At 45.0% G+C, this 19,092-nt stretch overlaps 1 protein-coding gene across 1 annotated transcript in view; it reads left to right on the top strand.

Annotated features, from left to right (window-relative positions):
• Positions 1-19,092, top strand: part of GRK1 (G protein-coupled receptor kinase 1) — a 957,106-nt gene that overhangs the window by 183,862 nt on the left and 754,152 nt on the right. Inside the window, exon 3 of the mRNA XM_069637128.1 lies at positions 1,095-1,252. Coding sequence (XP_069493229.1) covers positions 1,095-1,252 — 158 coding nt within the window. The remainder of the gene's footprint in view (positions 1-1,094; positions 1,253-19,092) is intronic.

Genomic DNA, 19,092 nt, shown 5'->3' with positions numbered 1-19,092 from the left:
AGGGGGTTGCCCTATAATGGGTTGTCTTCCTTATCAAAACATGCTTACAAAGTGGCACACTCACTTAGAGGCTTGTAGGATCGAGTTAAGGCAGAAATCCACAAAGATCAGCGTGTTCTATATTTTGTGCTCCTAGTGCAGTCTTTCCAGGCCATAAACCATCCCTATGTTGACAATGGACACATTCGTAGTGATGGTAAATTTACGGTTATATCAGAAGTGCAATATGCCAATTTTCGCAAACTCCTGGAAAAACGAGCAAAATATTTGACTTTCCTTTATGACTTTTAAGGATTTTCTTAATGGTGGGTTCACCCTTATGCCCCACTTTCCTCCTACATCTCCTTTTTTACAACTTTTTTTCATTTTCCCCCTTTTTCCTTTCCATATCAACAATATGCATGTATGATGTGTATGGAATGTCGTCAGAATGTGTCCAGCGAATTAGGATTCACACATTTATTTCGTTTGGGTTTTTTACTGCAAGATCATTTTGACTGAAAAAATCATTCTGTTTTTCCTCCAGCTGTCAGAGCACAATAGTAATTGCCTCTATAACACTACAGTAATGCTGTCTATTCTAAACACCCAGGCCTGAACTCTTTTTACATCATAAGTGAAAGGATCTTCGCTTTGGCTTTCACTTGTGAGGATAGCCCAGTGGAAGTCCCACGCACGCCCTTTGAGTGGTCTCCTGATCTCAATCTGCGTTTTTGCCATCTATATTGAACATGCATTAAGCAGTCTGCCTCCCCTGGTCGGCTCACGTAAGATGCACAATGATGCCAAAACATGTTCTGTACAACTTGGGGGACGGAAGTTTAGTTATGTAGCATCTTCTGTTTGGAAAACTCTCATAACACAAGCATAAGTATTGTAAGAAACTAGAGTCTTTGATTTTGCCACCTCAATATTCAGCATGTTAATGAGATGCAAGGTCTTTTCACCAGAATAGTTCTTTGGGGCCGAAAATGTTATTTATTGGTTTGGCTACAATAGAATATTATATGATTACCGTAATTGTATTAACAATACGCTCAGCTACACTTACATGTAAATGTTTTCTTTTTTTCCGATGGCATTAATTTGATTAGGTACCACATCTACAATGTTGATGAAGAAAATCCAGGCTTTGATGAGATTAGAGCTAGTTTTTACACAGCCCAAATTATCTGTGGCATGGAGCACCTACATCAAAACAGGATCATCTACAGGGATCTCAAACCAGAAAATGTGTTACTTGATAATGAAGGTATGTGTCTTTTAAACCAGTGAAATAATGATGTGTTTTCATGAGCATGATTCATACCAGTTCCATGAGAATGCATTTCAACTGCGGATAAGTATTTTTACGGAACCCAGCACACTGAATATTAGTTGCATTTTTCTTGTCTTGTTTTATGATCAACTGAGTCAATTTACTAAAAGTAATTTCTAAATGACGTAAAACCAAATTTTGACCACATCTACAAGCTACTTGTGTGATTTGTAATTCAGACTTGAATTTACTATTTTATAAGACGATTTATTGAACATTGAAATTTAGACATTGGCTCATTATTTGTAAGTTCCAAATGTACCCACTGGCAATTCAAATCGTACCTACATGCGTTTCATATTCCTGCGCTATGTCAAAGAAAGATTCTTCGTTCCCATAGTGCTAAATCGATTTTGGGTTTACAGTTTCATAGTCCAAAATGAAAGTGTGGATCAACTGAAAAGTAAGGCCTATGACTCGTGGCTGCCACCTGTCAGCCACAGAAGTCACAGGCCTTCTATTTATCCACACCCTCATTTGGAATATGAGAACACGCCCTGGACCAATTTAATACCAGCAGGGCACAGACCCTTGCCTTGACAATGCACGCACAGGAGTGAGAAACATGTTTGGGCACTATTTAAATTGACACTGTGCACGTTTAGAAGTTTCACAGGAATATGAGCACATGTTTAAAATGTGATCATCAACAAAGCTTCTTATAAAAATCCAGACTGTATTGCAAATGACTGGAATGGCATGCGCAAATGGTTCGTATTCTCTTTAGCTTAGTGACTTTCTTGAAAGGTGAGTTGTAGCTTTGGGTATTTTTTAATTTCGAAGCAGCAGCTCACCAGCTCACATAAGACCCAGGATCAGGCTCCATATCTATCTTTTTCAAAAAAAGGTAGCAGGCGCCCTCTCTAGAAAGAACATGGCATGATAATCTGTTCTGTGGTTTTTTCCCACTTTGAGAGTCGGCAGCCATCGCTTTTTGATCACTGTACTTTTCACAAAGGAGGAATATACATTTGCATATGAGTCTTTGTCCCGCCCATAAGGGCAGTACAGCACCAAAATGCCAGGCAAACCTCCTTTGAACAAGCGTACCAACAGCAACCCCAGACACGTGTTTCAGCCTTGTTGGGCCTCATCAGTGAGGTGGAGCTGTGCCTCTCTGAGCATAATGAGCAAGGGATCCACATCTGAGTTTCCCCAGGTAACTTACGGTCACCAACCCCAAGTTCCTTGCAAACATACAAAAAAGGTAGCAGGAGCCCCTCTCTAGAAAGAACATGGCATGATAACCTGTTCTGTGTTCTTTTCCCACTTTGAGAGTCCGCAGGCATCGTTTTTTGCTAACTGTACTTTTCATAAAGGAGGAATATCCATTTGCATATCAGTCTTTGTCCCGCCCATAAGGGCAGTCCAGCACCGAAATGCCAGGCAAACCTCCTTTGAACAAGAATACAAACAGCAACCCCAGGCACGTGTTTCAGCCTTGTTGGGACTCATCGGTGAGGTGGAGCTGTGCCTCTCTGAGCACAGTGAGCAAGGGGTCCACATCTGGGTTCCCCCAGGTAACATAGGGTGACCAACCCCAAGAAGCTTGCAAAAATACAATAAAGGTAGCAGGCGCCCCTCTGTAGGAAGAACATGGCATAATAACCTGTTCTGTGGTTTATGTTCAACTACGTGTTTAGGAAATGGGTGTCTCCTAGACCCTCATAGGAAACCAAACTGTAAACAAACAATACGGTGATACAGAAACAATAATAGTAACCAAAAACTAATAAAAACCATTATCCCCAAGACCGTTACTGTTAAACTTGGTGACTTAAGTACCTGTGACAAAACACAATTTATCCTGATACAAAAGTTATTCACAGATTGTATAAGAAGGCAGGATACCCCACACTCCATTAAGCTGCGGGCTGCCCTAGGTCCTTGCTCTCCTGTCGTGCCTCTGCTGGATCTCCTTCCCCAGGACAGTGGACAAAACGGTGAGCCTCCCAACTACCCCCTTTTACTTTCGCATCGCCCCTTCAACCACTATTAATCCACTGCGTCACACACCTTGCATAGATGGACTACATTGGGAACTTTGGCCCTGCATACTGGCCCTCTAATCAATATTCTGTTTGTTTAGTCGCATGAATATTGTCATAATGCTATACTGCCACCATTACCTGAAACCACTGCCATTTCCCGTGATACACATTGTCTTGCAAACTTGGCCATTGTTGCCTTTCATTGCACACAGGTGCATAGTCGTATCTCTCCCACTGTGATGTTGTGAGCTTTTGCCTTTGTTGCCTTGCATTGCACACAGGTGCATAGTTATATCTCGCCCACTGTGATGTTGTGAGCTTTTTGCCATTGCTGCCTCTCCTTGCACACAGGTGCATAGTCGCATCTCGCCTACTGTGATGTTGTGAGCTCTTGCCATTGCTGCCTTTCTTGGCACACAGGTGCATAGTCGCATCTCGCCTAATGTGATGTTGTGAGCTCTTGCCATTGCTGCCTTTCTTGGCACACAGGTGCATAGTCGCATCTCGCCTACTGTGATGTTGTGAGCTCTTGCCATTGCTGCCTTTCTTGGCACACAGGTGCATAGTCGCATCTCGCCTACTGTGATGTTGTGAGCTTTTTGCCATTGCTGCCTTCCTTACACGCAGGTGCATAGTCGCATCTCGCCTAATGTGATGTTGTGAACTTTTTTGCCATTGCTGCCTTCCTTACACGCAGGTGCATAGTCGCATCTCGCCTAATATGATGTTGTGAGCTCTTGCCATTGCTGCCTTTCTTGGCACACATGTGCATAGTCGCATCTCGCCTACTGTGATGTTGTGAGCTCTTGCCATTGTTGCCTTTCCCTGCACACAGGTGCATAGTCGCATCTCGCCTACTGTGATGTTGTGAGCTCTTGCCATTGCTGCCTTTCTTGGCACACAGGTGCATAGTCGCATCTCGCCTACTGTGATGTTGTGAGCACGTGCCATTGCTGCCTTTCCTTACATGCAGGTGCATAGTCGCATCTCGCCTAATGTGATGTTGTGTGCTCTTGCCATTGTTGCCTTTCCCTGCACACAGGTGCATAGTCGCATCTCGACCCCTGTGATGCTAGTCAGTACTGCCACTGCTAGTACTATCCACCACTAATTTGCCTAGGACCTAGCACCTTGCAACCATAATCACGCATATGTACCTGTCATTGCCCAGATTTGTACTACTAGCTAGTCCCATTAAATAATAGTAGCCCATAGTACTATTACTCGCTAAGGCACGATCCACAAGAGTGACATTCAGATACACTACAGATAGCCAATACCAGTCCCCTCTCCAATCCAAACTAAGCCACACCATGCAAAGCTGGTTACTATTCATGATGTTTCCGTTCTGTGTCATCCCGTATAACACACCTTGCACTGGTACCCACTTCCTTTTCCTCGACAACGGCCTCTCCAGAGCAGCCTGCCCCTGTCATCACCCCATCCCATGCCCTACACCTTTCTTGCCCCGCACTACACCATTCCCCAATCTGTACCATTCGACTAATAGTCTAATAGATCACAAAAGCATCCAAAAACCACTAAATGACAACACACCCCACTTAGTACCTATTACAACTACCCCGGTTCTCAGTGCACTTAGACGCACTAGACTCAGATCACGGACCCACATAACCTCCTACGGTCCTACCAGAGTACCCATCAAAGTTAATCAATCCAATCAAATCCCTCTTCTAGGCACCATAAGAACCCAAAGACTTAGATCTAGATTCACCAACCCTCCTAGAGCTATCACCTTCACCAATCATGCAAACACAGGAAGTATACCCCTAAAAAAAAAAACAAGCCAAACACCCTAAAAGTCCCATCACAATCAAAGAACAATCTAACTCCATAGAGACTACCAACACTCATTCACCCCCCCTACCCAAGAGTCACCTCCATCCACACACCTCAAAGCAGCCCTCATTAATGCGCGGTCCATACCTGATCATGCCACAGAAATTCATGACCTCATTATCGAGCAACAACTTGACCTACTCATAGTGACAGAAACCTGGCTCCACCAAGTGTCCAGCCCCTCTCTCTCCATTGCCATTCCCCCAGTCTACACCATTCTCAGAACAGACAGAACAAAATCAGTAGGTGGGGGAGTAGCCATTATTGCTAAAGCCCATCTCAAAATAAGAACCAGTCCTATTGAGAGCCCAGTCGGCTACGAAGTCCTGCTAACTAAACTAGCCATGGACCACAAAACCACTATAAACATAATAACTATTTACAGAGCACCTAACACCATATCTCAACCAGAATTAGACATACCACTATTGTTAACGCCACTTATTAAACCAAACACAAAATGCCTAGTCCTAGTGGACCTTAATCTAGGATTTAACGACCCCCAAGACCACAAAGCAGATGCACTACACAGTGCACTTAAAGACATGGCTTTCACGCAAATCGTGAACGCCCTTACCCATACAAAAGGGAGGTCACTAGACTGGATACTACATCTTAACAATATAGTATCCATAGACTCCATCACCCCGGTACCCTGGTCAGACCATCATTGCATACATTTCACTATCCTGTGTAAAAAACTAGACTTACCGAAAATGGTTGTCGAAGAGTCCTATGTAACAAGAAACATCCGTAAACTCACAGCAGAAAACATCAACCCCCTATTAGCCAATGCCCTCAATAACAAGATCATCACCACCAAAAAACCTTGTGCCCTGGCAGACCATTACCATAATTGTCTTACCAGTACTATTGACGCCCTAGCACCCTGCGTTAACAAAACCAAACGTAAAGACAAAAAGTCCTCCTTTTGGTTCAACGAGGAATTAGTCTCTCTTAGACGGATCAAAAGATCTCTTGAACACCGCCTAAAGAAAAACCACACCCCAGAAGCCCTGGAAGAATTCAACTCTGCAAACAAAACCTATAAATCAGCCATCATTGCCCATAAAGCAGATGCCTTCAATACTAGAATTAGTAATGCGTCCTCCGATAGCAAAGAGCTATTCACCATACTCAAGGAATTGGAGAATCCAATCCCCATAATTAACCCAGTCAAACCTAGTAAAGAATGGTGCACCACCATCCAAGATGCCTTGGCCACTAAAATTAAACTATTACAAAACAAAATTATCTCCAAAAGAAACCTCTTGTCCGACAAACACTCCACGGCCAACCAGATCTCCACGATCATAGAAAAATCCGCCCCCCTCTTCAACTTCACATCAGTCTCTCATGATACAGTACTTAATACTATATCCAAACTTAAAGCGTCCAACTGCAAAGGAGATAACTTTCCAGCACACCTAATTAAACTCTGTGCCCCCACCCTCACGCCTATAATCACCAACTTTGTTAATGCCTCCTTCTCCACAAATCAAGTCCCAGTCAGCATTAAAGCGGCTTGGGTCACCCCTCTACTAAAAAAGCCCACTCTAGACCCTCTACTGCCCACAAACTACCGGCCTATAACGACTGTCCCATTTTTACTTAAAATCATTGATGAAATAGCTTAAAACCAACTACAAACTCATCTAGAACAAAATAACCTCCTAGGAGCCAGACAATCAGGCTTTAGGCCTAATCACAGCACAGAGACAGCCCTCCTGGATCTTAAAATCCAAATGGACTCTATTAGAGACTCAGGCAAACTTGCCACACTACTGCTACTGGACCTACCAGCAGCATTCGATTTGGTAGATCATGACAAACTATGCAACACTCTAAAAAAAGATTTTTCCAACAACGCCACACACTGGATCAAATCCTTTCTCACCGACCGTACATCCAGAGTTGCCATTGGAAACTTTGCAGCAGACCCCATAATAGTACCCATTGGAGTCCCCCAGGGATCCTGCCTCTCCCCCACCCTCTATAACGCATATACTAAACTCTTATTCTCAGCCTTAGACGATATGGGTGTCATTTACACCAATTTCGCAGATGACACACAGATCCTCATCCCTATTACAGGCGACTACATCCAAGATACCATCACCATCAATAAAGTTTACTCCATAATCCAAAACTGGATGGCCCTGAACAGTCTCTGCCTAAACGATGAGAAAACGGAGGTCCTCATTGTGGGCTCCCAAAAAAGAATAAGCACCCTTCACCCGGACTACTCTCATATTAACATCGACGGTACCAGGATCCCAGTACTTAAACAAAACAAAACGTTAGGTGTCTACATTGAGGCCAACCTCTCCATGTACAAACAAATAGCAGCCCTTTCCTCGTCCACAGCCTACACAGCAAAACCTATTGCACTCAGTCGCCAATTTCTCTCCCCTGTAAATTGCATCACCCTGGCTAGAGCCCTAATCCTAACAAAACTAGATTACTGCAACATCCTCTTCCTAGGAACGTCCAAAACCAATTTAAACAAAATTCAATTACTACAGAACAAAGCCCTTAGAGCGGCTTTAGGGATGAAGAAATCTGAACATATATCCAGTACTAGAAGAGAAAACCACTGGCTGCCAATTGAAGCAAGGATCATATTCAAAACTCTTAGTATCGTCTACAAATGTTCCACCAACAAAGCGCTCAGCTACCTCAACAATTCCATTAAAAAAAAAATGTCATGCAGGTCGCTGAGATCTAATAATGTGGCCCTCTTAGAAGTCCTCAATACAAATACAGCAGAGCCGGAAGAAGCAGTTTCAAAGTTCTAGCCCCTTCGCACTGGAACACTCTACTTCTGAGTATCAAAAACGAGGACTCCTTATGAAAATTCAAAAAAGCATTGAAAACCTGGTTATTCAATAAATATTAACCGCTCAAGCCCTACCCTCCCATGACCAACTACACTGCTTAGGCAGCCGCAATAATGCAAATAGTGCTGAAACAAAATGGGAAGGGCTAACTGACCAAATGGAATCTGGTATATGACTACATGATCTCTTGTAACCTATGTATAAAAAAAAATGTATTATTTGTTTTTGTAACTGCAACATTGTATAATAATGAGTGAACTCTCCTGTATCTTTCGCTGTGATACCCTAGGTTCTGGGCGAGTAACAAATGTAATAAATAAATAAATAAGTAAGTCTTCATTATTCAGTCTCATCCCAAAACTATCTAACGCTACTTCTAGGTGTGTGAAAACATCTGACCTATCAGATTGTTGATCCTGTATGTAAAGGTTTTGGCCAAAATCATTACGCCACTGTTATCAATACTGAATGTAATATAAGAATTAGAATGCGTTTATCGTGGAAGGAATAGCTCGGACAATGTACGGGAACTCATCGATGAGATCTACTTGCACCAAAATGTTTCTAACTCCCTAGCCGAAGTAAGTGTAGATGCTGAGAAAGCATTTAACCGAGTAGAATGGCTGTACCTGGAAGCGGTATTGCAGAAATGCATTTTGGCCCTGCATTCATGACATTATACAGAGCTTTATCATGGGAGCCTAAGCTAGTATCTTAGTTAATTTAACACCATTTCACTCATCAACAAGGCAAGGCTGTACATTGCATCCCTTCCTCATTAACATTTTCATTGAATCTTTGACACGCATCTGAAGGAGAAAGGGGTGCAAAGGTATATGCATAGAAGACATAGAGGGCAAGAATACTCCTGACTGACGGAGAGTGCAGTTTACATCGAAAGCAGCTGTCCATTAGAACGAGAGCGAGTGCAGTGCGGCTTGATGTTCTTAACTCACATTGCGCTCACTAGGTCCCTAATTCTAATTTTGAAGAGGGAAGGTTGCTGGGGGTGCTGTTGGAGACCGGAGATCGGAGTCTTGGCTGCTCTGGGTTGCTCTCTTAACCATCCCTCAGCCTGCTTTTTGCTTTTTTGCCCGAGTGACGAGGCAGCTGAGGTTTAAGTCTACTGTCTCTGATACCCTAGCTGCAGTAAGTGGCAAAGCAATAGGAGCACGTTTGCTACTGTTGCGCACAGGGGAGGTACCCCTCACCTCTGAATGCTACAGTGTTGAGCATGGCGAGTGCATTCAGCACCCTGAGCTCAAGCACGGTGGCGCTAGCGGGAGATAGGGAGTAGCGGAGTAAGGAGAAGTGTTTAAGGTGTTTGACTTGGTTGATGGTGGTGGACGACCACATCTGAAAAGCTATTGTGAGCAGACGGCTGGTTTGAGCCTCATTGGAACCAGTGCAAGACGCCCTGTGAACCCCTGGTACAGTGGAGACTGAAGTAACTAAACTACAGAATCCTAACTAATATCTTAATTATACAACTGTGGCATTTTCATCAAAGAGAGGATGAAAATTAGCAGACAGAGGAAATGCACTATGCAGAGTACAGTGAAAAAACCCAGCAAAAGAGTGTGCAGCCCTAATATTATGGGCAATTTTTCATCTCTGAATGCCAAGAAAGATAAATCCACCAGGCAGGTGACGTCACAGCCCAAAATATCAGGGTTTCTGCAAGCTGCCTCTAATTCAAAGCTCCCTGTACCCAGCACTACTGATCTGATTATAGAAGCAAATATAGATGCTCAGTTGGCTATAAGCCTAGCATCAGTCTCAATTGATAATAATCAATCTCTCTTGTATCTATGCTGGGTACTTCGGCAGGATTCTTTAGGAGCAGCTAAACCCTACAATGAAGCCGAACAGGACCTGGGAAATATTATTGGCTCTAATCTGTCGGCCAGCCCAGACTTAAGTAGGCTGGTTTCAACAACGGACTCCTCATACTGTGAGGATGAAAGTATTGCTCTATCCAAGGCAATTTCCTTTGGTAAGGAAATGGAAAAGGACTACACACAATTGAGAGCTATTACAACTTGCACAGCAAAGATAGAAGCCCTCTGCTCCCTTTGTAACACCATTGTCGAAGAACAACCTGACTTGAAATTGATATTGACAAGAGTGGTAGAGTCATTACTGGAGGCTCGTATTATCCCCTCTACGACCATCACTAAACTGAAGCATGCACAGATGGAGTGGCCTGCGGCAGTAGAAATTGTATCAACACAACCACTAGAGCCAACTATTTTGATCGATAACGATATGGAGGCTACCATTGACATAACCATTGACATAACATGCTCAGTGGACGAAAGAAGAAAGAAGGTGCTGAAATTCATTCAGGAGGAGGAACCAACTGGGGGGAAATGAGGCGTAGGCACGGCATGGAAAAGGCCCTGACACATTTTGACGAACAGTCAGTGATGGAGCCTATAGCTGACAATACACCAAGACAGCCCCCCCATAGGGCCACTGAGAAATTGGTGAAGCCAGGTGGAACAGCCTCTAATAAAGGGGTCAAAGTAAAAAAAGAAACGCAAGCAGATGGCTCAACCAGGGAGGTACTATTGCATGGCCTTATAGATGGCTGGCTAGCTTCCAATGGTTTGAGAAAAGGGATGAACAAATACCCCTCAACTAACATCTCGGAGCATGTTCCAATGAATGTTGATCTTGGTCTGACTGGGGTGAGTAGTCCTAAGGCAGAGAAACAGCAGAGTGATATTGAGAGATACAAAAGCACGATCAGGGCTGGTGAAAGGCTCTTTGAAAGTGGGAAACTTGACAATCCATCAGCCCAAAGGGTCACCAATGCTGAAGTATATGACCGCTTGCTGGTAGGGAGATGGGAAAAAATATCAGAATTGAATCCAGCAATTAATAGCCCATTCTTGAATCGATCTAAGCTATTGGTTTTATGGTCTCTTATTGCTAAACTCTTGTATCGAATAACCCAGAGTGGGAGACTGCTACAACTGAGCACTGATCGAATTTATATCGCTGGCAGTGGTGTCCCTGCTGTACTCAAGCATTAATGAATTATACGAACTGGGCTTTGAAATAACTGTGTGTAGGAAACATGTATCAAGTAATCATCAGCACTATGATATGCCAATGGAAAACTGTAGGGGAAATCCTAGGAGGACAGCAGGAACAGAAAGAGCAACCCTGAGAGCGTCACTAAGACCCATGAATCAAGGCACCAGCGTAAAAGCAGGCAGCGTACAGTGGTTGCCCGAAACACTAAAGGTGAGCAACAAGTGAAATCCTGTTGAGCAAAAGGTAGCCACTTGGCTATGCTGGAATACCAGGGGACACGGTTCTTTCCTTAAGTATGAAGACGGTGTTTCCCATCTACAGAATTGTGATATTTTCTTCCTACAAGAGACTTGGCTCACTAAATCCCTCCACTTAGATGGTTTCTGAATTCTGAATTGAATGGACATTAAGATGGACAGAGGCAGAATGAAGTGTGGATTAGCTATGGGAACCTGATCATACATCGATATACAGCCCTTTCCACGCAATCCAATAAGAACTCTTATACTTTACCGTCAGTAATTACGTTCCCAGACCAAAAACTGAATCCTATCCTGGCCATAAACGTGTATATGCCTACTGTGGCCCAAGACCAGCAAATCACTACCATTTTTAATATTATGGAAAAACTGATTTGCGATTGGGAGGAGTTGTGTTCCAAAGTACTTCTGTTTATTGCAGTGGACTTTAACACACCTATGTTATATAGTCACCCTGTGTTTAAAGACAAGCATGATGCAGATACGAGGGAAACCAAATATATGGAAACTTATTCTGCCAGATGTATTAAATGGGGTGGTTTGATACAAACACATGATGTGACATGTTTAAATATCAAAGAACTCGGTAGGAAAAATGAACAGATTACATGGTCAAATAATATTTCTCATTCCTGTTTAGATTATGTGCTGGTTGATCAATCGTTGTGGAATTGTTGCAGGGCTATGAAAATTGAGCAAAATGCTCTGAGTGACCATGCTACTCCCAAATGGAATACCTTGATGGCTAAGCCCATCACTCACACCTCCTTAGGCATCAAACTGTCCATTAATAACCAAAGCAACCATATTTGGTCAGATATAAACATAGGAAGACTAACTTGTTTTTTCTCAGAACATGGTCTAGCCACCGTAAATTGGCTAAGGAGTAATGAGTGGGATATCAAAGCCTTGATGAATTTGTTGGGGCAACATCTCGGTATGTATTAGAGGAATTTTTCATGTGTGAGCACAAGAAGAGCACAATTTGATGGGGCTATACAAAAAATTAAACTTGAGTTTAGTACCTCTAGAATGGCCATTTTAAAACATTCGGGAATGACTGAACAGTGGAAGGAAAAGATTCTTAGTAAATTGGCAACCAAATATAAAAATTGGGTGAAAATGTATAGAGGTACTTTAAATAATGCCAATCAATGTTTCTGTTTGACCTACTCAAATTGACTAATAACAAGAGGTTTTGGCCATTTATCAGACATTCCCTAAATGAAAAATTTGGAAGCGACAATGTCGCGGTCACTGAAAAGGACTGGGTGACTTTTATTTAGGCGCTATTCTATAAGGTTCCCACCTGGGACAATGACTATAATGAGACTCTCTGTAAAGTAAAGGGGGTGATTGATTTTGATCAGACAGATATCCTTCTGATTGTCAAGCCCTAAAAAATTCAAGAGCTCCAGGACCAGATGGATTGGCCAATATAGTGATTAGAGAGAATCCAGATATGTGATCAAGTTCCCTGTTTGAATTCTTTTTAGAGGTATGGACAACTGGTATAATTCCCCCCAGCTGCCGAACTTCGATTTGGGTTGCTGTGTTTAAGAAGGGCTGTAGGAGCAACCCATCTAACTATCGGCTTCTAGCCATATTAGACATTAGTGGGAAGACTTTTGCAGCCTTGCTTCGAAAAAAACGTAATGCTTGGTTGAAGAAAAATGAACTTTTACACATGTGTCAAACTGTCTTTCTCAAAAAATACTCAACGGCGCATAACATCTGCACACTATTAAGTATAATAGCAAAGGCTGAGAATACCAAAAGTAAGAACCTCTACATATGCTTTATCGATTTTTCAAGGGCTTTTGACACAGTAAACCGATCTGTGTTATGGGACAAATTACGTAATTGGAATATTGATCGGCAGTTACTACATTTTATTATATCTCTATACACGGATACCACGGTCAGAATTTGCACAAACCGTGAGGGACAACTGACACAGTACATTGAGACTAATGTGGGATTAAGACAGGGTTGTGCACTTGCCCAATACTATTTAATGTGTACACAGCTGATATGGGACAGGCGATAAATAAGGTACAAAATGTCACCCCTTCATTGGAAGGTATACCGATTCCCTCGTTATGATACGCGGATGACACCATTATAATGGACCATACACAGATCAGTTTAAAGCGGTCGATTGAAGCAGTTAGTACCTGCGCTAAGCAGAATGATTTAGTGATTAACATCGATAAAACTAGGGGGGGGCGTGGCTAGCTGGCCATGGAATAGGACGTGCTGCGTGAGGAGCTCCTGATGATCCGACTCTAATTTTGCCAAAGTTATCTGTTGAAACTGCAACGAGCGCCTAGAACTTTGGGGATCAGGCGTCGGAAGCCGCACGCCAAGTGAAGTTCGTTGGAGAAGCTCATAGTCCCAGGGAATCGTGAGATATACATGTTTTGTTGGTACGGCTGTGTGACCGCTTCGGCACCAAGATGGCGGCTAACAAAGGAGAGGCCTCCGAGGAGAAACGAAACTGATCCCGCGGAACTGCGGGACATGGCTGCGAGAATTGCCTGGAGGAATAGTACAAAGGGGACATATGGCAGGGTGTTCGAACTAGCACCATGAGAGAGCCCGGCCTGACACACGTTAATGGAGCCTTGACGATCTGACCGCAGGAAGAGATAACATTGGATGCTTGGGCGACAAGGCCTACGGGAGTTGAATGAGGAGTGTGAGGCCATAGCCCACCCGTAAAACAATTCGTAGTGCCATCTCGAATGTGAGCTAGGAGACCTGGGAGCCAGACCATTGTCGGACCAAGGACAGGGCAACAGCTGCACTAAGGTGGAGTCATACAGGAGTAAAGGGCAGCGCCATGTCGGCTAAAGGGTTGAGAGTCAAGGCTAAGCAACCCACGATGGAGGCTTTCACGAAAACGCAGCGGACCCCCTCAGCATCGGTGCAGAGCATGGTCGCGACCCCTGTGGAGGACGCCCCCGAAGGGGACAAGCACCAGATCCTGGAGGCCACAACGGGACTGAGTGCCAAATGGGACCTGGCAATGGCAGACCTACGCACAGCTCTAGAGAACAAGATCGATGCTGTACGTACGGAACTCGCCCTGCTACGTCAAGATGTCAGGGCGCTTGCAGAAAGGACCAGCGGTCTGGAAAGTGGGGTGAAGATTAACACCGATGTTAGCACGAGCAATGCGAAAGAGATTCATGTCTTAAAACAACAGGTCCCCAATCTGGAAAATCGTGTGGAAGAGGCGGAAGGAAGGGCGAGGAGGAACAACATTCACGTGGTTGGTCTTCCAGAGGGGGAAGAAGGCCAAGACCCCACAAACTATGTGGAAAATATGATCCTGCAAGGGATCGGAGCAGGGAATCTTTCGCAGGGATTTACGGTTGAGAGGGCGCACCGCGCCCTAATGAGGAAACCCCAGCCGAGGGCCCCGCCAAGACCGATCATTGCGAGGATCCTGAATTACAGGGACAGAGAAAAGATCCTCGAATACTTTCCTAAGGGCGGCACGATAGAGAGAGCATCCACCAACATCACAGCATACCCTGACTATACGATACTGGTGCAAAGGCAGAGGTACAGTTATGTCGCCGTCAAAAGAAGGCTGAGGGCGGCGGGAGTCAAATATATGCTGCTGTATCCGGCACGACTGAAAGTGCTGCATAAGAACAAAGCGCTATTATTTGATACCCCGGAGGATGTTGTCACATGGCTGGACCTGCAAGGCTGCCCGGAACAAGAAGCGGATAGAGATCGGCAGGATCATACCGAATGAAGATTTTGTAAACACGGACATTGTGAGAGTGAGCGGGATGAGGACCCTGAGTGTACAAAGAAACTGTAACTGACTGAACTTTGAACACAATCTGAGCACGGTGCTCGACTTGGACTGGAATATAGTGAGTGTAACTGTAATTGGTAACTGTATGGCATCTGTATGCATAACGTTTTCTTTTTTGAAAGGAGCAACAAAACGTGGACGACCTACCCCAATAGATTATTAGTTTCAGCAGCCATTAGGGCAGCTTTACCCTACTGAGCCCTGAGTAGAAGCTTGTGCTAGGCAGGGCTAGATGTGGGGGGTGCCTGAGATCCAGGCATGGAGCTAGGGAACGGTTGGGGAGGGTATTGTTGAGGGAGGGGTGGGTGGGAAGAAGGTGGGGGGATGGGAAGTTGAGTGTGTGTGTGGATTTGGGGAGTTTAAGTTTTGTTTTGAGCCTATTTGAAGGAATCGGCATGTTGTACTTGCGGTGCAAAAGGGGGCGGAATCGGCGGAGGATCGAGAGGGTGCTTATTAACGACCTATGGGGGACCTCAGGATAATAACATGGAACGTCAGGGGCCTTAACAGTTATCTGAAAAGAAACAAGATCATGATGTATCTGAAAAGGCAGAAGATAGATATCGCACTACTACAGGAGACGTACTTGACGCGAGAGAAGTTGGACTTGGTTAAGAGAAAGTGGAGAGGGACTGTAGTGGGCTCGCCATACTCTGCATACGCCCGGGGTGTGTTAATTTGGGTGGCACCGCATGTCCCGTTCAAATCGATACAAGAGGTAGTTGAAACTGATGGAAGGATGGCGATATTGTGAGCGCTGTTGGAGAGCAGGGAGGTATGCATAGTAAACACGTATGCTCCCAACCAAAACACAGCAGCATATTTCAGAGCCCTGTGTACCAATCTTAGTACGTGTATAGGGAGCACGGTGATCTGGGGTGGGGACTTTAATTGTGTGTTGGATCCTGTGGTGGACAGATCAGATGGCAAGGTGGGTAAGCCTGGCCCAGCGGCGAGAGCGTTGCAGACACTGCTAACTGATTTTGGCTTTACAGATGCGTGGAGGATGAAACATCCCACTGAAAGGCAATACTCGCACTATTCAGCCCCGCATCAACTGCACACTAGGCTCGATTACGTCTTTGCTACAGCAGATGTGATGTCTGAGATTACCCAAATCGAATATAGGGCTAGGGTCCTCTCGGATCACTCGCCCCTGATCCTCGGATGGCAATATTGCCCCCCGAGGGCGAAGATCCCTACATGGCGCCTCCGAGCGGAGGCGCTTAAAGATCCAGTCTTTAGAGAAGATATAAGGGAAGAGATTACTAACTTCTTTGAGGAGAATACTGGGAGTGTTGATTCCGCGGGCACATTATGGGAAGCTTTTAAGGTGGTGATGCGGGGGGTGGCCATTGCTAAGTCAAGAGGGTTACAGGGTGGGGTCTTGGCTGACCTGCAGAGGACCGAAACCGAGCTAGAACCAGCATTGAAGAGCGGTGACGTAGACACGGAGCTGGTACTCCAACTAAAGCAACAATGTGCAGGGCACTGGGAAAGATTCTGCAATCTCAATTATAGGAAATATGTTGAGAGGCAGCACGTGGGGGGAGATAAGACAGGCCGCCTTTTGGCCTGGCTATACAAAAGCGAGACCCCTAGGCCTCCGATTAGGACCATTATTAGGGAGGACGGGGAGGAAGTGGCCACGCAAGAGGGGGTTAACAAAGAATTTGTGGAATATTACAGAGTGCTGTACGGAGTTGATGAGATGGGTGACCAACGCAGGATAATCGAGACGTTAGAAGACATAGGGCTGCCCAAGATAAGTGAAGAGGAGAGGGAGGAGTTAGATGATCCAATCACGTTGGAGGAGGTTGTGAAGCAGTTGCCTACCTGTAAGACCCTGGGAGCAGATGGGTTCCCCAGCGAATTCTATAAAGTATATAGAGAGGAAATCCTCCCCCCAATGCTGGACATGCTTAATGAAGCGTTTGAGATAGGACGGTTGCCTGAGTCACTCAGAGAGGCGATTATAATACCGCTGCCCAAGCCCAATAAGCCGGAGCATAGATGTGGTTCCTACAGGCCTTTGTCAATGCTAAATCAGGACAGCAAGATTCTCACGGCTGTCCTAGCAAATCGACTGCAGAAAGTGATTGGTAGACTCATACATCCTGATCAAAAGGGTTATGTCCCGAACAGGAACATAACACACAACCATAGGCGACTCCATCGGGTGGTCGAATGGGGTAGTAAGAACGAGGGTGAGATGGCGATAGTGTCTCTAGACGCAGTTAAAGCTTTTGATTCGGTCAAGTGGTCGTGGCTATTGGCTGCTTTGGAAGGGCATGGTATGGGGCCAGGCTATATCAGATGGGCTAAAATGTTGTACAGTGAGCCGCTTGCCAGGGTCCGTGCTGGAGCGGTGATATCTGCGAGATGGCAACTTGGTAGAGGCACCAGACAAGGGTGCCCCTGGTCTCCGATGCTTTACATCTTAGCCCTGGAACCTCTGGCGATATGCCTTAGGGCACAGTATGATGCGATAGGCATTGAGGTAGGAGGGGAACAACACTTGATATCCTTGTACGCAGATGATTTGTTGCTGTACTTGCAATACCCAGAAGAAAATCTCTTATACCTACTTGAGGTGATGGAAAGGTATGCAGAGTTGTCGGGCATATCGGTGAACCCCCAAAAGTCCGTCATATTCCCGCTGGGTAGCTATAAGGGGACCCCTGTAGATAGACTACCGGTGCTACAGGTACCATGGGCAACTAGCTCTTTTTGTTACTTGGGCGTAGATGTATATCACACGGTGGAAGAAGAACATAGACATAATACGGAAGTAGCCGTCGAGAAAATTAGGAACAGCATGCAGTTCTGGGCAAGATTGCCCTTGGCGATGATGGGGCGGGGGACTATGCTTAAGATAGTAGTTCTGCCCAGACTCCTGCATTACTTTTGTAATATCCCATACATAATACCCAAGAAGTTTTTTAGTAAATTGAACAGCATGTGTAGGGATTTCCTGTGGCACGGTTCGCGAAACAGAGTGGCGTTTTGGAAATTGCAGAACTTTTATGAAAAAGGAGGTATCAGACTGCCTCATTTTGAGGTTTATTATTTGGCGGGACAGTTACTTTCTGATGAAGTGACCCCTGAGCACAGGGTGCTTGGACAGGACTGTGCCCCGTTTTATTTGAAAGAAATGATTTGGCTGTCTGATACCGAAATGAAGGGGCGTCCTGCGATGTTGAGGCTTGGATGGAAAGTTTGGCGTAGGGCTTGTCGTTTGATGGAAGTCCCATGCCCGTGCCTCCCGCAGGTACCGCTGGTTGCTTTGGCAGGAGGGGATAATCAGTTGAGGGTGATTGTTAGGACCTACTGGGAATCGGTGGGGCTGGCAACGCTAGGCGATGTTTGGCAAGAGGGATCCATTAACGAATTCATAGAACTCAGCGAAGAGGCGGGGCTACACACGGGCCAATATGTCACGTACATAGGTTGGTACGGATGATTAAGAACACCTGGCCAGAGACAGTTTTGATAGAAGAACCAGATGCAGTTTTGGGAGCAATATACAATATATCCGAAGGAGGTAATGAGATCTCGAGACTGTATGAGATGGTGATGGCTAAGGCGGGGAAAGATTTGACACATCTGAGACTGGACTGGGAGGCGGAAGTGGGGGCCCAGATGGAGGATGGGGTGTGGGAGCGTGCCCTGGACTACCAAAAAAAAGTGTCTAGGAATGCCAGATTAAAACAAATACAGCTGTATGTAACGCATAGGGCATACATGACCCCCTTGCGGATATCTAGGTTCCGAAACGCTGGAATACAAGTGTGTCCTAAATGTAACCTGGAGAACGCTGACATGACACATTTGTTCTGGTCATGCCCGATCATTAGGTGTTTTTGGGGAGAAGTGGCGCAGAAACTGGCTGATAAAGGGGTTACTCTTGTCACAGACACGGCCTGGGCCTGCTTGTTGG

Source organism: Ambystoma mexicanum, chromosome 7p (genome assembly GCF_040938575.1).
Source record: "Ambystoma mexicanum isolate Mex_15411 chromosome 7p, UKY_AmexF1_1, whole genome shotgun sequence".
In the NCBI taxonomy this organism is placed as follows: Eukaryota; Metazoa; Chordata; class Amphibia; order Caudata; family Ambystomatidae; genus Ambystoma; species Ambystoma mexicanum.
The sequence above is the reverse complement of the archived record's forward strand: the minus strand, read 5'-3'. Positions and strand labels throughout refer to the sequence as shown.